At 59.6% G+C, this 16,942-nt stretch overlaps 2 protein-coding genes across 4 annotated transcripts; one reads left to right on the forward strand and one right to left on the reverse strand.

Annotated features, from left to right (window-relative positions):
- The first annotated feature begins 345 nt into the window (after positions 1-345).
- Positions 346-7,225, forward strand: LGALS2 (galectin 2). Its single transcript, XM_039246187.1, has 4 exons — positions 346-359; positions 5,378-5,460; positions 6,622-6,778; positions 6,922-7,225. The coding sequence occupies exons 1-4, from the start codon at positions 354-356 to the stop codon at positions 7,066-7,068; spliced, it is 393 nt and encodes a 130-aa protein (XP_039102118.1). The 5' UTR covers positions 346-353; the 3' UTR covers positions 7,069-7,225.
- Positions 7,226-7,732: 507 nt separating this feature from the next.
- On the reverse strand, positions 7,733-15,771 carry CDC42EP1 (CDC42 effector protein 1). Of its 3 annotated transcripts, none has more exons than XM_039246065.1 (4): positions 15,642-15,771; positions 10,522-11,069; positions 10,323-10,413; positions 7,733-9,024 (listed from the first exon to the last, which is right to left on the reverse strand). In XM_039246065.1, the coding sequence occupies exons 2-4, from the start codon at positions 10,783-10,785 to the stop codon at positions 8,345-8,347; spliced, it is 1,035 nt and encodes a 344-aa protein (XP_039101996.1). In that variant the 5' UTR covers positions 10,786-11,069; positions 15,642-15,771; the 3' UTR covers positions 7,733-8,344. The 3 variants fall into 3 exon arrangements, with proteins under 3 accessions (XP_039101996.1, XP_039101995.1, XP_039101994.1); XM_039246064.1 differs by having other exon boundaries at positions 7,733-8,693; positions 8,736-9,024; positions 10,323-11,069; positions 15,642-15,770; XM_039246063.1 differs by having other exon boundaries at positions 10,323-11,069; positions 15,642-15,770.
- Positions 15,772-16,942: the final 1,171 nt, after the last annotated feature.

Below are 16,942 nucleotides of genomic sequence, written 5' to 3' on the forward strand. Positions count from 1 at the left end.
GCTCAGGACCTTGGGTGGTTCTCACCAGGTGCTGCTGCTGGCTCCTGATGGCCAGCTGGTCCCGGGCGGGCGGGGCCGGTTGGGGGCGGGGCGGGCAAGAGGCTGGGCGCAGGGAGGCCTGGAGGATGCTCTGGGCTGGGCCGGGTGTGCCCGGATGTGGAGCCTCTCCTCCGTGTGTTCTGGGTGCTGAGAGACGAGAGTGCAGAGACACCCAGGCAGGAGGGGCCAAAGTCCTCACGGGTGGCCTTGGGGGAGTTAATGTGTAATATTCTAGAACATAAACTGGGCTGTAAGGTGCTATCCTGAGCCCAGACCTCCAGGAGCCACTGAGAGCTGCGCCAGGAGCTGCCACCATGTCGGTGAGGTCGACGGCCTCCTCCCTGCCCAACTCCTCCATTCCCCACATCTCTGCTTCGGTGGGGCAGCGGGGGCGGGGCAGCTGGAGAAAAGCCACTGCCCCTCTCTGGGCCTCGGTTTCCCTCTCTGTAGAGTGACCAAGTGGGACACGCTCCCTCCACCGCCCTTCAGCATCTGTTCTCCGCTCCCTCCACCTCCCCCTGCTGCGGGAGCCTGAACCCACCTTTTCCCCCTCTCTAGACTCCGTTTCTCATTGGTAATAATAATAATAGCAGTAATAATAATAATTGCCAAATTGTCAACATCTACTGGGCTTAAATTTTTTTTTTTTATTTATTTCTAGGAGAGAGAGAGAGAGAGACAGCGTGAGCAGGGGAGGGTCAGAGAGAGAGGGAGTCACAGACTGAAACAGGCTCCAGGCTCTGAGCTGGCAGTCAGCACAGAGCCCGACGCGGGGCTCGAACTCACGAACCGCGAGATCATGACCTAAGTGAAAGTCAGACGCTTAACCGACTAAGCCACCCAGGCGCCCCGGGCTTAAATTTTTTTTAAACGTTTGTTTATTTTTGAGAGACAGAGAAAGAGCAGGGGAGAGCCAGAGAGAGAGGGAGACACAGAATCTGAAGTGGGCTCCAGGCTCCGGGCTGACGGAGCCTGATGCAGGGCTCGAACCCACAACCGTGAGATCATGACCTGAGCCCAAGTTGGATACTTAAAACGGACTGAGCCACCCAGGCGCCCCTACCGGGCTTTATAGAGATGAAGAAACGGAGGCTCAGAGATTAAGTCGCCTGACGTTATATCCTGCAAATTGCGGAAGTTTGAGTGGGTCCTCTTTGCAGTCCCTGATTCTTCGATTCTAACCTGGCTCTGTCCTAGTTTGCTGTGTGGCTTCAGTTAAGTCACTCTCCCTCTCTGAGCCTCAATCTCCTGCATTTGTGGAATTAGATCACAGACGGACGGCATCTTCTGAGGATTAGTTGGTGTCTTAGTTTCCGGTGGCCACTGTGACAATATTCTCTCACAGTCTTGGGGGGCAGAGGTCTGAGATCGAGCGGTTGGCAGGGTCATGCTTGCTCTGAAGGGTCCGGGGGAGGATCTTTTCTTGTCCTGTCCAGCTTCTGGTGGCTGTCGGCCATCTGTGGCGCTCCTTGGCTGTAGCTGCGCTACTCCGATCTCTGCCTCTGTCTTCGCATGGCCTCTTGTTCCTCTGTATGTCTGTGTTTCTGGGTCCACCCTTCCCTTCTCTTTTTCTTTTTTATTTTTATTTAAAAAAAATTTAATGTTTATTTATTATTGAGACAGAAGCAGAGCATGAGTGGGGGAGGGGCAGAGAGAGCGAGGGAGACACAAAATCCGAAGCAGGCTCCAGGCTCTGAGCTGTCAACACAGAGCCCGACGCGGGGCTCGAACCCACGAACCGTGAGATCATGACCTGAGCCGAAGTCAGATGCTTAACTGACTGAGCCACCCAGGCGCCCCTCTTTTTGTTTTTTTTAAAAGTTTGGGGCACCTGGGTGGCTCAGTTGGCTAAACGTCCGACTTCGGCTCGTCATGATCTCATGGTTTGTGGGTTTGAGCCCTCCGTCGGGCTTTGTGCTGACAGTGCTCAGAGCCTGGAGCCTGTTTCAGATTCTGTGTCTCCCTGTCTCTCTGACCCTCCCCTGCTCACGCTGTCTCTCTCTCTCTCTCAAAAATAAATAAACATTAAACATTTTTAAAAAAATAAATAAAAGTTTATTTATTTTGAGAGAGAGAGAGAGCACATGCACACAAGTAAGCAGAGCGAGCACGAGTGGGGGAGGGACAGAAAATCCCGAGCAGGCTCCGCGCTGTCAGCTCAGAGCCCGACCAGGGGCCTGCACCCACCAACTGTGAGATCACGATCTGAGCCGAAGTCAAGAGTCGGACGCTCAACGGACTGAGTCCCCCAGGAGCCCCCACTCTGGCCTTTCCTTGTACGGATCCTGGTCCTATCGGATTTTAGGCCCGCCCTGAACAAATCCTAATTGGTTGCATCTGCAAAGGCCCTATTTCCAGAGACGTCCCATCCACAGGTTTCAGGTGGATGTGACTTTTTGGGGGACACTATGGAAGCCGGTACAGATCAGATGCAGGATGTGGCTGTGACTGGAGGGCTCAGCGTGGCAGGGGTGATGCCCTCCCCGCCCTCAACTTCCCAGCGGGAACTTTGTGGCCCAGAGGCTTTCCCCCCTTCTCCAGTCATCCATCCCTGCCCTCTCTGCTCCTTCTCCAGAGAAATCCAAATCTCTTATTTAATGATGGGGGAACCGAGACCCAGAAAGGGAAGCGGCTGGTCCCGGGTCCCTCAGCCAACCGGGGATAGGGCCGGGACTCGTTCCCTGCCCCCTGCCCCCCTCCCCAGCCTGGCTTTGCCCCCCGTTGTCTCTCTCTGGGCCTCAGACCTGGCTGAGTGAGGATAAGGTTCCCGGGTCTGCATGCTCCCACCAGCACCCTTATCTATCCAGAGGCACCTGACCTTGGCCTTTCTTGTGCCCCTGTCCTGGAGCACCCCCCACCTCCATCCTCGGGAGCTTCGCTCCTTCTGTGTCAGCCACGGGGTAGTAAGGGAATGGGGGTGCTTTTCCCTACGCCGGGCCCACCGTGACTGTCCAGGGTCCTGGGGGTGGGGGGGATGGGCAGGCAGCTGAAGGGAGAGGAGAGGACTCTGCCTGCTCAGGGTGTCCAGTTGGGGTTGTGTGTGTTGGGGTGTTCACGTGTGTGTTGGGGTGTAGACGTGTGTTGGGGTGTAGACGTGTGTGATGTAAAGCACCCATCCATGAGAGCTTGCGATGTGGCGGGGCATCTGCGATTCTCATAACGTTTGAGCATCTTTGGGAGGGACCGGCTAACCCTGTGCCCGAGGAGTAGACTTCTTTGTCTGTCTGTGAGACGCCGGGGGAGGATTTTAGTCCAGCCTGTCTGGTTCTGCAGACGGCAATCCAGCTGTCCCATCAAGCATCCACCCGCCGGGTGAGGCCGTCCTGCCTCTAAACCCCGTTTTCTCGGGGCGCCTGGGTGGCTTAGTCGGTTGAGCGTCCGACTTTCCCTTAGGTCGTGATCTCGCGGTTCATGGGTTCGAGCCCCGCGTCGGGCTCTGTGCTGACTGCCAGCTCAGAGCCTGAAGCCTGTTTCAGAGTCTGTGTCTCCCTCTCTCTCTGACCCTCCCCTGCTCACGCTGTGTCTCTCTCTCCCTCCTAGAAATAAAAAATAAATAAATAAATAAACCCCGTTTTCTCAAAGGCGGGGAGATCTTTCCTAGCAGGGGGCGTTTGGCCACATCTGGGGACATTTGCGCTTGTCACAGCTGGTGGGGAGGGTGCCCCTGGCGTCTGGTGGATACAGACAAGGGCTGCTGCTCTGCAGCCTTGGTGCACGGGCGTCCCCTTGACAAAGTGTCATTCCCCCCTCACCGGTGCCCAGGAGAAACAGCACCGCTCTACGGCCCTGATGGCTCCGCCATCCTGGGCCGCGCATAGCCTCTTCCAGGCCTTCCTGGGGGCGCCGGGCAAGCCCCCTCCCCCCACCGTGTGTGTGTGTGTGTGTGTGTGTGTGTGATTGCGCGCACGCAAGGGACTGCCTTCCTCTTGGGTAAATGGGAGGCGGCTGTCAGCGGGAGAGCACTGACTATCCCCCTGCGGACACCGCCCTTGACTGTCAGCCAAGCGCCCCAGGCCTGTGAGTTTCAGGTGTGCTGCCTCCGGGAAGAGCATAAAATCTGCGAACAGAAATTGCACAACGTAAACGTCTTCTCCCCTAAAATGTTCGAAATCTTAGGTCCCTGTCGCGTGCGTCCCCTCTGGCCCAACCACACGCCTTCCTGGCATGGATGTGGGAAAGGGACATTCTGGAAGCGTGGGGTAATGAGCTCTGACAACAGCTTCGAGGGGCACCCGGGTGGCTCAGGTGGGTGGGTGACTGACTTCGGCTCAGGTCGCGATCTTACGATTCATGGGTTCGAGCCCCACATGCGGCTCTATGCGGACAGCTCCGAACCTGGAGCCTTGCTTCGGATTCTGTCTCTCCCTCTGTCTTTCGCGCTCTGGCTCCCTCTCCCGTTTGTGTTCTCTCTCTCTCAAAAATAAATAAATAAGCATTAAAAAAACCCAGCCATCCTCCCTCTCCATTAAAAAAGAAATAGCTTCAAGACCCCCCTTTAACCACAGTGCAGCTGTGGGAGGCTTGTGCTATCTAGAAATATAGGCGCTGCTAAGGTCCTGCGGAAAAAGGAGTGAATAAATGATACCAGTATGTAATCATAATGATATCTGCCCCTTGATTTGCCTGTAGTTCATGCCAGGCTCTATGCGTGGGGCTCTGCAAACGTGACCTTGCCCCTCCCAAAGGCCTAAAGGTGGGTGCTGTTAACCTCAGGGCCCCCAGGAATGTCCGTCACAGAGCGGGGCTTAGCACTGGTTGTGAATGAACACATCACATGAACCCATTTTACAGATGAGGAAAGTAAGGTCCAGAGAGGGACTTTGATAGGACACGTCAAGACATGTGACTTACGGAGCTTTATAGATTCCTGGGTTTGGATGGGCCAAGCCCTTCACGCCTCTGATACAATCATTTTCTGTTAGTAAAATGACTCCAGGGTTTTGCAGAAGCTGAACGTACCCTCGTTTTGGGGGTTCTGCTAAGGGCACCATGCCTGCGTCACCTGAACGTATCTGGGAACTGTAAGGTCAGCAGAGACCACTGTGCCCACTTCACAGATGGGCATATGGAGGGTCCCCTGCATGTCTCCACATCCAGCTGTTCTAATCCAGCTGGGTGGATGCGAGGGAAGCAAAGCAGGGAAGAGGGAGCTCTATCTAGAAGGCTCTGACCAGAGCACTCTAGCTTTCCCCCTTCCCAGCTCAGTGCCCTTGAGTGCGGAGAGGGTGCATGAGACCCACGGCCCTGTGAGATGGTGCCCGTGGACGGGGGCCACCGTCAGAGACGCTCCGGGCATGTGTGTGACGGGCCTTTTGTGGAATGTTCTCTGTCGGCACAGGGGAATTTCGAGGTCATGAACTTGGACATGAAGCCGGGGTCAACCCTGAAGATCAAGGGCAAGATTTCCAGTGACGCTGATGGGTGAGCGAAGAAGGGGAGAGGCAGGGTGGGCCCGAAGCGGGGAGGGAGGCTTGTCCACAGGCCCGGGGCTGGCCTGGAAGGTGTGGGGGCAGCAGGGCAGCCTTGTGAGATGGTCATAGAAGAGAGTGACCTCAGGGGCCTTTTCTACATTCTTTGCTCATTCTCACACCCCTGCTGGGCCCCTGATGGCTCCCTCCTGGTAGGGACCTGCCTTCACCTCTGAGGCTAGGTTTGGGGACCCTCAGAATGTCACAACCCATGTTATTGGCCCAAATCCACGGTCCCCAAAGACACTGTCTCCTTCCAGGTGGCAAAGCCCCTGGAGCCCTGCCCAGCCTCCTGTGGGTCAAGTGTCTCTACCCAAAGCCCCCCCCCCCCCCCCCCCGCCCCCCCCCCCCGCAGCTGAACGGGCAGAGGCCAGCCTTTCACACACATTACACCAGAGACTGCCACCAGGGGGCGCCAAAGCAGTCTCTTTTGTATCCCCTCCCTCAGAACTAGCCACGCTTCCCCGCCATTAGTACCAGCTCAGCATTCAGGCTCTCCTGTGTGCAGAACGGTTATAGAATTTCTTGGGACTGATCTCCAACAGCGTTTGGTTGAGGAGAGGCAGGCAGATGTGTGGGGAAGGGGCCAAGAGGAAAGCCACCCCTTTCTCCTACTTGGGTTCCTTAGGTATACGGTCATGGTCTGCAAACTCCCAACGAAGGCACCCTATTCATGACCTAGAATGTCTAGTCTCAGGGACCTTGGCAGTCTGATCCAGGCTGTAGTGATCCTGTCCAGAAGTCACGCGGCCCCTGATTGAATCCCTGTAATGACAGGCGGCTCACCACTTGAGGTTAGCTGTTTATGGCCAAATTCAGCAGGGGCTTCAGATACCTAAGGACAATTCTCTCCCCCAGGATACATACCCTGAATTCCTGAGATTGTCACTGTCCGTTACCCTCCTGTTGAGAGCCTTAGTCTACGTGCCAAATGGAATGGCAGCTCTGTGCTAAGTCCGACCAGGTTGTCACCTCCTTTGTTTTAAGGCATAGACCTCCGTTAACACTTTCCTTTCGTGATTCTTGCAGCTTCTGGTCAAGCAAGACCCCGGGGCCCAAGCAGTTTTACCCAGAGCTGGTCCCTAATCCTTCCTTGTTACCCCTCTCCCTGCAGATTTGCCCTTAATCTGGGCCAGGGGTCATCCAAGCTGGACCTGCATTTCAACCCACGCTTCCATGAGTCCGTCATCGTCTGCAACTCACTGGATGGCTCCTGGGGGGAGGAGCAAAGGGATGGTCACATGTGCTTCAGCCCAGGGTCAGAGGTCAAGGTGAGGTCAGGGGCGAAAGGTACCTGAGGAGGTCAAAGGAAGAGCCCAGAGGGGAGGGCACCCTGGCCTAGACGCGTGCTGGCACTGTTCGGGCCCGTTTCCAGGGCCTCCCGCCTCCCTGACACCCTCCCCTCCCACTGCAGCTCACCGTGACCTTCGAGAATGACGGATTCAAAGTGAAGCTGCCAGACGGGCACGAGCTGACCTTTCCCAACAGAATGGGCCACAGCCACCTGAGCTACCTGAGCATGCACGGCGGGTTCAAGGTCACCTCCTTCAAGATCAACTGAGCGGACAGCACCTCACGGGAGTGCAAGGCCGCCGTGCACATTCCCTACCCTGAGCTTCCCACTTAGGCACAGAGCAGCAGCGGCTGAGTCTGGGCCCCTGAGACCCTACTTCGCTGACCCCCCCCACCCCCGCACCCCGAAGGCTAAGCACAAACAAAAGAACCCACCTTTACCTAGTCTCTGCGGCTGCGATTGTGGTGATTTCTGCCCATTTTAATGCTCCCAGCATCCTGTGATGCAGGGAAGGAAACTGAGGCATAAGGCCATAGGCCTGCGAGGTGGGGGTTGGGGCGTTCTCCCAAACACCTCTAAGCGCCCACGGCTGCCTACCTGTCCCCAGCTGTCACCAGGGCAAGTGCCAAGCAGCCCTGGGGGCTTACGGAGCAGGTACGGGTTTCGGGCACCTGGGGTGAGGGCTGTTCCAGGAACTACAGATAAGGGCTCCCACCTGGGCCTCTTATCTCCAGAACCTTCATTCCAGCCTGGTTACTCATTACCCCCTGCCCGGCCCCTCCCCTCCCTGGGGACCCTGGGGGGGGGGTGTGGGTTTGGCGGGGTGGGGGGTGGAGGAGATTCTTTCATTTTTCAAACCCGATGCTGAAAGTATTTAAGCCGGTGGAGCGGACTCTGTCCCCCCAGGTCCCCAAGCACCTTACAGGACATCTTTTATCAAAAAGCCTTTTTTAATCAGGACCCAGAAGCGGGTCTGGGGTGCGCAGGAAGGTGGACTCTTCCTCTGTGAGGTCACACCCGACTTTCCTCTGGGGTTGGAATGTTGGGGAGGCAGCCTGAGCTGGGGCTCTGAGGGAGGCAGCAGGGACCCTGCTGGGGGCAGCTAGGGGATGAGCTGGGGCAGGCCGTCCCTTTGGGAGAGGAGACAAAGGCCCTGTATGGTCTGCTCCCCACCCCCCGACCCTCCCCACCCCCAGCAAGGACAGCTTTTCCAGCACAAAGGCTGCACTGTGAGGCTGGGCCCTCCAGCCGGCGGCGGGGGTGGCAGAGGGTGGGGGGTGAGCCTAAGGAGCAGCCCTGGGTCCAGAGTGGCAGGGGGTTAGGTAACGCAGCCCAGCACGGCCCACGGGGACACTTAGGTCCCAGCACAAGCCTGGTGTCCTCCGGCCTCCCTCCCATGTCTGTCCTGCAGAGGCGTGGAGGGGCTTGGGGTTCTCCGATCCCTCCCAGGCAGCACCTAGCTATCCGGAGCCGGCTCTGGACCCGGGCTGTTCATGGGCGGCGCCCTGAGCCCAGGCAGGGTCTCAAGCCCACGGCCAGCTACTCACACCTTGACTTCATCGTCCTCCTCGGCATCAGCAAACTCAAAGGTGTTTGCTTGCACTGTGCGGGGCACGGGGGCCCTGCTGCCTGCCTGGGGTGCCCCCCACTCTTCGTCCAGGCTCTCCCAAGAAGCCCGGGCCTGGGGCAGCACCCCCGCCACCTCCTGCCGGGCCTCTAGCTCAGTATAGTGGCGGCTGCCCTGGCTGTTCCCCCAGCCTGCTCCCCAGGGCCTGCTAGGGGCCATGTCAACAGGCGTACGGGGACACTCTTCCACCACACTGGGCCCCACCTCGGCCAGAGGGCTCAATCCAGCAGTAACCCCATTGGGGCAGTGTCCACGTGGCTGGGGGCTTGCGGCAGGGGCTGGGGACCTTGAGGCAGGGGCTGGGGGCCTTGCGGCAGGGACTGGGGGGCTTGCGGCAGGGGCTGGGGGGCTTGCGGCAGGGGCTGGCGGGCTTGCGGCAGGGGCTGGGGTCTCAGCTGCAGAGGCTTCTGAAAGGCTCATGACCCCCAGCAGCTCACTGAGGAGAGATGGCCCAAGGTCGAGGTCCAGGCGGAAGGACAGGAGGGAGTCGGAGCGGCGAAGCTCAGGCTCAGAGGGGAAGGTACTATCACGTTCTCGGTCACGAGGCTTTTCCGGGCGAGGCAGGCGGGAGATAGTGCAGAACCCGGAGTCCGGGCCTGGAAGAAAAATGGGGAGAAGCGTCATAGCTGGGGTCCCTAACCAGCAATTGGGTGGGGGGAGGGCCAGGCCCCACCCCAGCTTGCTATGTGGCCTCTGACACATCACTCTCTCATCTGGCCTCAGGTTCCCCCATCTTTCCAACATAGTGAACCCTGAAGTTTCTCACGGGGTCTTCCTATCAACCCCAAAAGTTGAAAATGGGCATAATCCTTATTACCACTTTGCAGACCCAAAAAGTAAGACTCAGTGTGGGACAAGGGGAAAGGCTTGCCCAGTGTCATAGGGTCTGGAGGAGCAGAGCCAAGCCTGGAGCTCAAAAACGTCCCGACTCTCAGTCCCCACTGATGGTCACGGTCCCTGGTCCTCTTCCATGACAGTGGCTGATGGGCACAGGTGAGCCCATAGCACATGGGCTGCTTTGTGGGCACAGGGGTGGATCTAGCAGCCGGGGTCATGCTCAAAGGACAGGCAGATGCCCCGCAAAGGATCTCTGAGCCAGCCTCTGGTCCAGAACTGCCATGCCCGAGGCACAGTGTGGTCACTGTGGACCAGCCCTCAGCGGAGTTTTGAGCAGCACTGCTGGGGGCCGGGCTCCGGAGGAAGCCCCTGAGCAGCAGGGCAAAGCCAAGGGCAGAGAATGGCCACCAGGTGGCAGCAGGGGCCCCGGATCCCAAGGTGAGCTGTCCAGCGGCCCTTAGGCGGCCCTTGCCGCTCCCCGCCACAGCAGGAAGGGCCCCTGGCTTCTGTCCATGTGGGTGGTTTTTCCAAATCCATCAAGTTCTGTTCAAATAACAAAAACAGTGACAGCTCCTATGTTCTGAGCGCGTACTGTGCGTGACTCTGGGCCATGCCTGACACACGAACCACATCGCGGAGTCTTAGCAACGACCCTAACGGACCCATTATACAGGCCAGGACTTGAGCTTGCAGGGGTCAGTCGGCTTGCTGGAAATCAGGTAGAGCCGGGATTTTAATCCCTAGCCACTGTGTCGTTCTGACATAAGGGGGCTGCTTCCGTTGAAGGGGACGGCCATGGGCCGGGACACAGGGAGGCCAGTTAGGGGCGGGTGGAGCTCAACCCCCGTCTCCTCACCTCTCAACCCCAGTGTGCTTTGCAGAGAGAGCTGGTTTGCACCCCTTGTCCCCCCAGCCCACCCAGGGCCTGGGGTTTGCACCTGACCTTGACAGTGGGAGCAAACTAAGGCGGGGAAATGAGATCCCTGGTGGCTTGGCCGGCCCACCGAACCCTCTGGGCCTCGGCACTTGAACCCTGAGCGGTGGGCCCAGCCCTCACCGTAACTGGAGTGGCCATCGGTACTGCTGGCGGGGCTGCGGTCGAAGGTGAGTTTGCCGACCACGAGGCTGTCGTAGGCGGCCTGGTTGAGCTGGGGCAGGGAGATGGCGTTCTTGATGATGGGGGAGACGGCGGGCGGGGCCGGCGAGGGCGCAGGAGGGGAAGCCATCCGCCGGGGCGGCGCCCCTACCCTCCGCACCTGCTGCAGCTTCTTGGCCAGGAAGCTGCGGGGTGAGCGGTGAGTGCTCCCCGAACCGCCACCGTGGTTGCTGAGGAAGGAGGTGTCACCAAAGACGTCCCCGCCGCGGCCCACGTGCATGGTGTGGCGGAAGTCCCCGAGCGGGGGGCTGATCATGTCTGCCGTCAGCCGCCTCTTCCCCTGGGAGCTGGACACCCAGCCCACCGGCGAAAGCTTGCCCAGGTTCATGGCGGGGGTTCCTCCGGCCCCTTGGGGGCCCGGCATCAGCTCTGGCTCCTCACAGCTGCTGGTCCAGGCCCCCCTGGGGCCTGGGCTCAGGACCGGCTTCTCAGCTCCGTCCTTCCCAGAGCAAGGGGGTGGTCGGAGGCTGCTCCCGTGCTCTCCTAAGGTGCTGCCCCCCAATGCTAAGGCGGTGGAAGGCGCATGGCTCGTCTCTCCCCGGCTCTCGGCCCCGCGGAAACAGCTGTAGATGTTCTGTCCCAACACAGAGAAGGTACCAGACGTGCCTCAAGTGTGACCAGCCCCCTCTCCGCCCAGGGGGTGGAGACCTGAAAGAGAGAACGCGAAGGTGGGCCCGGTGGGGATCGGGATCCAAAGGACAGCTCCGGTGACCATAGCCACCGGCCCAGGCGGGGAACACCGACAAAATGCTGAGCGGGCGCACAGTGGAGGACACGCCGGGTGATTCCGGGCGGAGGACGTTCAAGACGAGGCAAAGTAAAGGACAGTGACAGAGAAGGGACACAGTAGGGGCTGTGGTTGCCTGTGAACAGTCCCTGGCTGGAGGGGACCCCGGATAACTCATCGAGCTGTAAGCTCAAGACGCGTCTCTGTAAAAAGCATAAATGGTCCTTATACACGGACCATTTATGAAGCACCTACCAAGTGCCGATAAATCGCCTCTGTCATTAGTGTAAGCCACACGACACCCCTGAGGGAGGCACTATTTTATTTTGTTTAAGTTTATTTACTTATTTGGAGAGAGCACGAGCGAGCAAGCAGCGAGGAACAGGGGCACAGAGAGAGAAGGGGAGAGAGAATCCCAAGCAGGCTCCACGCCGTCAGTGCAGAGCCCGATGCGGGGCTCAAACTCACAAACCACGAGATCATGACCAGAGGCGACGTCAAACGCTTCACCCATTGAGACCCCCCCACCCCCGCCCCTCCCCTGCCGCAGCCCCGGGAGGCACTGTTTTAGAGAGGAGAAACTGAGGCACAGAGCAGTGAAGTGACTTGCTTGAGGCTACATAGTAAAGAATGGTGAGGCAGAGCCCTCCCAACCCAGAGCCCTCGGGCCCCAAGCTACGTTCTCTTCTGCGGGCAGGTTGGGCAAATCACCTCCCTCCTCTGTGGGTTAAACTGTCTTTCACTCAAGAGAGGCCAGGAGGGAGGAGGCGGCTTGCCACAGGCTTTGTGAACTGCTGTGTAAACAGCCTGCACAGAGGTTCCTCAGATCCCTCCGCCTTCAAGGTGCTTCCTGGAAAAAGGATCCTGTGGTCAAAAGTGGCTTTTTCCAGCTGCCTACTGCATGCCTGAGCATATGCAAGGCTCTGAGAAGGCCCGCAGGAAAGAACTTGACCATAATTTTTCAAATTAATGTAGGAGCCTTGTTGTCAGGGAACAAGTTTGGGAAAAAGCTCAGTAGGTGCCAAAAGGGATTCCTTGCCCACCCCATCCTCTCCTGATCCCACCCCCCCACCTCCTCCCCAGCCCCAGCCTTCTCGAAGCTTCTCCTGGTCTGACCCCATCCCTTCTAGTCATCATAGAAAGTGTAGTCTGGAGGGCCTATGAACCCTCTGGTTTTCCCGTGGTCACAAAGGGTCCAAGTTTGCTCAAGGTCCTATCAAGAGAGCTAGTCAAGACTTGAACTCAGAGCCTCTGACTCATGGCCTTTGATTGGCTCCCTAGATTGGTGACACACTCTGAAGGTGGAGCAGCTGCCTGGATTTTCCGGCCTTCCTCCCTCCCAGCACCCAGCTTGGGCTCCGCGCAAGACAAGTGCCAGATCTATAGGGGTTCGATCACAGGAGATCTTAGCGATGACCTTCCTACCAAAGGATCACCCTTTGCCGCCTTCCCAGTAAGGGCAGGTGGGGGAGTGAGAAGCTTCCCAGTGTGACCTTGAGCAACTCACTTACTTCCACAGGTGTGAGGCCTCAGCTGATAAAAGTTGATAACACCCAGATATGTGCCTCAACTTTTTTGTTTTTTTTAAATATCACTGCCACTTCCAAGCATAAAAAAAAATCTCAATACTGCCCTTTGAATGTTATTTGAAATTCAAAATAGGTTAAATAACACGATAAAAACAAAGCAAGCAATAAAACAAAGCTAGCTTTGTTCTCTGACTACATTCTCTTCCCTTCCCACCATCTGATCCTCCCCCAGCCCTAACTCCTCCCCCCGGGGGGGTGTCTGAATCATCCCTTTCCCTGGCACCCCCGGCACCAAGAAGTCCTCGTGGAATGCTGGGGTTACGGAGCGCTCTGCAGGTGGCCACCCATTACGTGACGCCATCTGACTCCAACAGCCTTGCTGTGAGGGTCATGCCCATCTTTACAAGGAGAGCCGAGGTTCACAGTGAAGGGACTCGGCCAAGGTCACCTGGCAGGTGCACGGCATGGGCCACATTTCCTAGCTCTGCAGGGATGACGGATGAATCTCTGAGCCGGGGAAGGAACCGGGTGGGGGTGGGGGCGTCACTCTGAATGCCATGTGAGGCGTCACTGTGTCTGCCATGTGGCTACACCCACCTCTCTCCCAGGGTCCACCTTGAAGTAGCCACTCTTCTCTGCACAAAAGGGACTCTGGCCCCCACCTAATCCCCATGGCCACCTTAACTTTCCAGACCAGTCTGTGCTCCAATCTTGTGATGCTCCCACCTTCCGAATTCCCCTGGGCACCTCTCAAAGGGCTCTCCCGACCTCTCCCCCATGCCCACTGCAATAGAGAGACCCTGCCGGGTTTTGGGGACAAGGACAGGGCAGTCAGTGTGACGGGACCTAGTTTCCCACGTGGAAAACAAGGACAGAATCGAAATCTGGTCTCTTCCCATAGGAGTGCTAAGAGCGGACGAGGTGCCGTAACCAAACTCCCAGGTCCCGGAGTAAGGCCGCCCCGGTTCGAATCCAACATACGAACACCAACATCTCTCATCTGGGCAGCCGCGGTGGCGGCTAATTGGCACCCGACACTGACTACAGGGTATTGCTGGCCGCCCCGTGTGCCCACCTGGCCCCGGAGGGAGAAGGGCTCCAGGTGTCCTGGTGCAAAGCCTCCCTCCCCCCCGCCCGCCCAGGATTACTACCTGTTCATGCTCACGACACCCATTTTACAGGTGAAAAAAATGAGGTGCAGAAAGGGGATTGACTTGTCCCGAGTCACAGAGCGAAATAAAATGGTGTGGCTGGCAGCTTCCCCCGGATTCTGTCGCCATCATTAGTAAATGCCAGGGGAGGGATAGGACCACAGTGGCGGGGGGGGGGGGGAAGGGGGGGAGGTGGCGGGCAATTGTTGCAGGAGGCAATGCCCAGCTGCTGAGCTCGTGAAGAGCAGGCCTGGGTGACGCAGGAGACTGAGCAGTGCGGATATGTTCCCTGTGGCCGGGCAAGAGTGGCCACCAAGCAGCCGGAGTGCCCTAGCGGTCCTCATATTTACCCTACGGAAGACAGTCAGGCGGGGCACTTGGTAAGAGGTTACTCAACGGTGGTGATGACGCAAGGGCGGGATTTGAGGCCACGCTCTAGGTGAGGCCAACAGGGGCCGCTGTGGAGGCACATGAGGTTCAGAGGAGGCTGGGTGGCTGGCTGACATCAGGGGCGGGCAGAGGCTGGGGCGCTGCACCCTGGCGCTCACCTGGGGGTCACCCGCAGGCAGTGGAGCCTGCCCGCTCACCACCTGTCATCAGGGAGGCCACTCACAGGGACACAGCCCCTTCCCTAGCAGTGTCCAGCTGGTTAACACCCGGTACCGCTGGACAGTGTGAGCGGGCCTGGGTCAGGACTTCTCTGGCCCTGGAATAAAACGTTAACTCCCTGGGGCCTCTCATACCCCTGGAAGGCACCCCCCCCCCCCGCACCCCGTCAAGGTGGAGAGATGGGCAAACTGAGGCCAGAAAGGGGCAGCAAGCTGTTTGCACACGCCGCCCGGACCCTGGTACAGGACTCTGAACGGTTAGAAGGGAGCAGCAGGGGCCGTAGGGGAATAAGAGGAAAGAGGGGGCGAGAAGCTTCTTGCCCCCCCACTCCCCCACCCCAAGTTGGAGCGGAAGCCCTCCACTGGGTGAGGCGGACTGGCCGCGGCCCAAGTGCCCGCACAGTCCCGGGTTCCAGCCCCCGCAACGCATTTGGGCCTCGGGGTAGTCCCTCCGCCTCTCTAGGCCTCAGTTTCCCGGGCTAGAAAATGGGCTTCAAGCCTGGCGGACCCTGCATGGTCAAGGCAAGGACAGAACAATGTCGAGGCCGGTCGAGATCGTGAGTCCGGGAAAGACTTTGGCCAGAAAACATTCCCTCTGGGAGGCGAGAGGTTTGGGTGGGGAGGGTCGCTCCGCGGGGGGAAGGGGACTGCCGGCTGTCGGCTGTCGGCTGTGCTGTCGTAGCGTAGCTGTCGTGGCCCGAGGGGAACCGGACGGGATGACCTCATCCCCTGCCCGGCCTGGAATGCGGCGGTTGGGGAGGGGGCAGGGTGCCTGGTCCATCTCCCCTGCGGTCCCTCCCGCCCCCCACTTCCCGCTCTCCGCGCCGGCCTCGCCAAGGGGCCCGACATTCCGGCACATCGCCCCCTCCCCGTCCCTTCCCTTCCTTTCCTAGGGCAGGAAGGAGCGTAGACGGCCCTCCGCGCGCCCCCTCCTCCCGCAGCCCGCCTTACCGCTCACCCGCTCCGGAGCCCTGCGCCCCTCCGCTCGCCCCGGGACCTTACAAAACACTCCCCCAAACTTGGAGGGTCCGCGCGCCGCTCCCGCCGCCAGCGCCACGGGCCTTCCTGTTGGCACCCGGGGCGCCTTGGCCAGGCTGGCCTGCTCCCCCCGCCCCGGTCCCCGGGAGCCTAGGAGGGTGCCGGGTGCCCCCACCCCTACCCCCACCCCCGCCGGCGTCCACGCCCACTCAGGGGGGCGCTGTTACCTTCGCTCCGCGAGCCCCGGGGGCCAGGGGGCCGGGGGCCGAGGGGCGGACGCGTCGGGCCCGGGCGGCGGCAGCGCGTCCCGGCGCGCAGCCCGGGCGAGTGGCTGGGCCGGTCTGCGCCGCCCTGGCCGCGGGCTCCGCGGGCTGGCTCCGGGGGCGGGGGCGGGGTGTGGGCGCGCTCCCTCCCCGCGCCTCGCCCCTCCCGCCTGCGGGCGGGGCCGGGCCCCCTCCGGGGCACCGATCGGGCCGCCCCGAGTGGCGGCGGGAGCTGGAGGTGGGGGGGCGGCGGGGCCGAGTTGGGGAGCCGGGGAACGTGCGCGAGGCCCCTCTTCCCCCCTCCCGGCGAGGCGACTCGGGTCATCTGCAGCCACCCCTCCCCCAGCGGCTCCCCGCGTGGCCTTGGGGCTCCCTGTCTTGACAGCTCTGTCTCCTGGGCTCTCCAGCGGCTCCCTCCGGGAGTGTGGGGGAACCCAGAAGCGGGCCCTCCTGGGCCTTGAATGCCGGAAAGACTCGCGGGGACCCTGAGGTCTACACGCTGGGATGCCCACTCTCTTTCTCCCAGTCCACCCTCGCTTTCAGTCCTATACAGGCCGCAGGGGTGCTGGGGCGCAGACCACAGCAGGCTCATTGTAGACGGGCGGGTGGTGTGGTGGGCAAGGGTGGGCGCCCCAGAACCCGACAGCCTGATTTCCCATCCTGCCCTAGCCACTGCTTGGTCTTTCTGTGCCTCAGTTTCCCATCTGTAAAATAGGATAATAACAGTAGGCATCGGACATCACGTTAAGTGTTCTCTGCTCTGTCAGCACCTAGGAGGCTTGCTGAACAGGTAAATGAGACCACACCTCAGATGGATGGGTTTAGAAAGCGTTACTGGGCACCCCCAACCCCACCCAGCAGGGGCAGGGAACAGCTAGGTTCAAGAAGCTATGTCATCCCCAAGGAGGGGAGACAGGGCTCTGATCCCTGCCCATGTGGTTTTTATTTGCCCTCCTCCGGTACTCCCCTCAGGTTGTGAGCTCCCTAGGGACCACCCCTAATGGCCTGCAGGGGTGTGGAGGGGCCCAGCAAGTTTTCCTAGAGAAGGAGATGCCTGACTTAAGTTGTAAAGGGCGCAGAGGCAGGGGGAGGGCAGTAGAAGTGCCCACACCTGCGTCGGGACACAACCCAAGCAAAGACCCGGAGCTAAGGGTCCACGCGGAGGAGGCAGGCGTGGCTGGTGGAAATCCTCCGCACGCTGTCGCGGCTGGGGACAAGGGCCGTGGTGACACACAGGCGAGGAGACAAGGTTTTGCTGTTCACGG

The sequence above is a fragment of the Hyaena hyaena genome, unplaced genomic scaffold (genome assembly GCF_003009895.1).
Source record: "Hyaena hyaena isolate Hyena2069 unplaced genomic scaffold, ASM300989v1 scaffold_280, whole genome shotgun sequence".
Classification (NCBI taxonomy): Eukaryota; Metazoa; Chordata; class Mammalia; order Carnivora; family Hyaenidae; genus Hyaena; species Hyaena hyaena.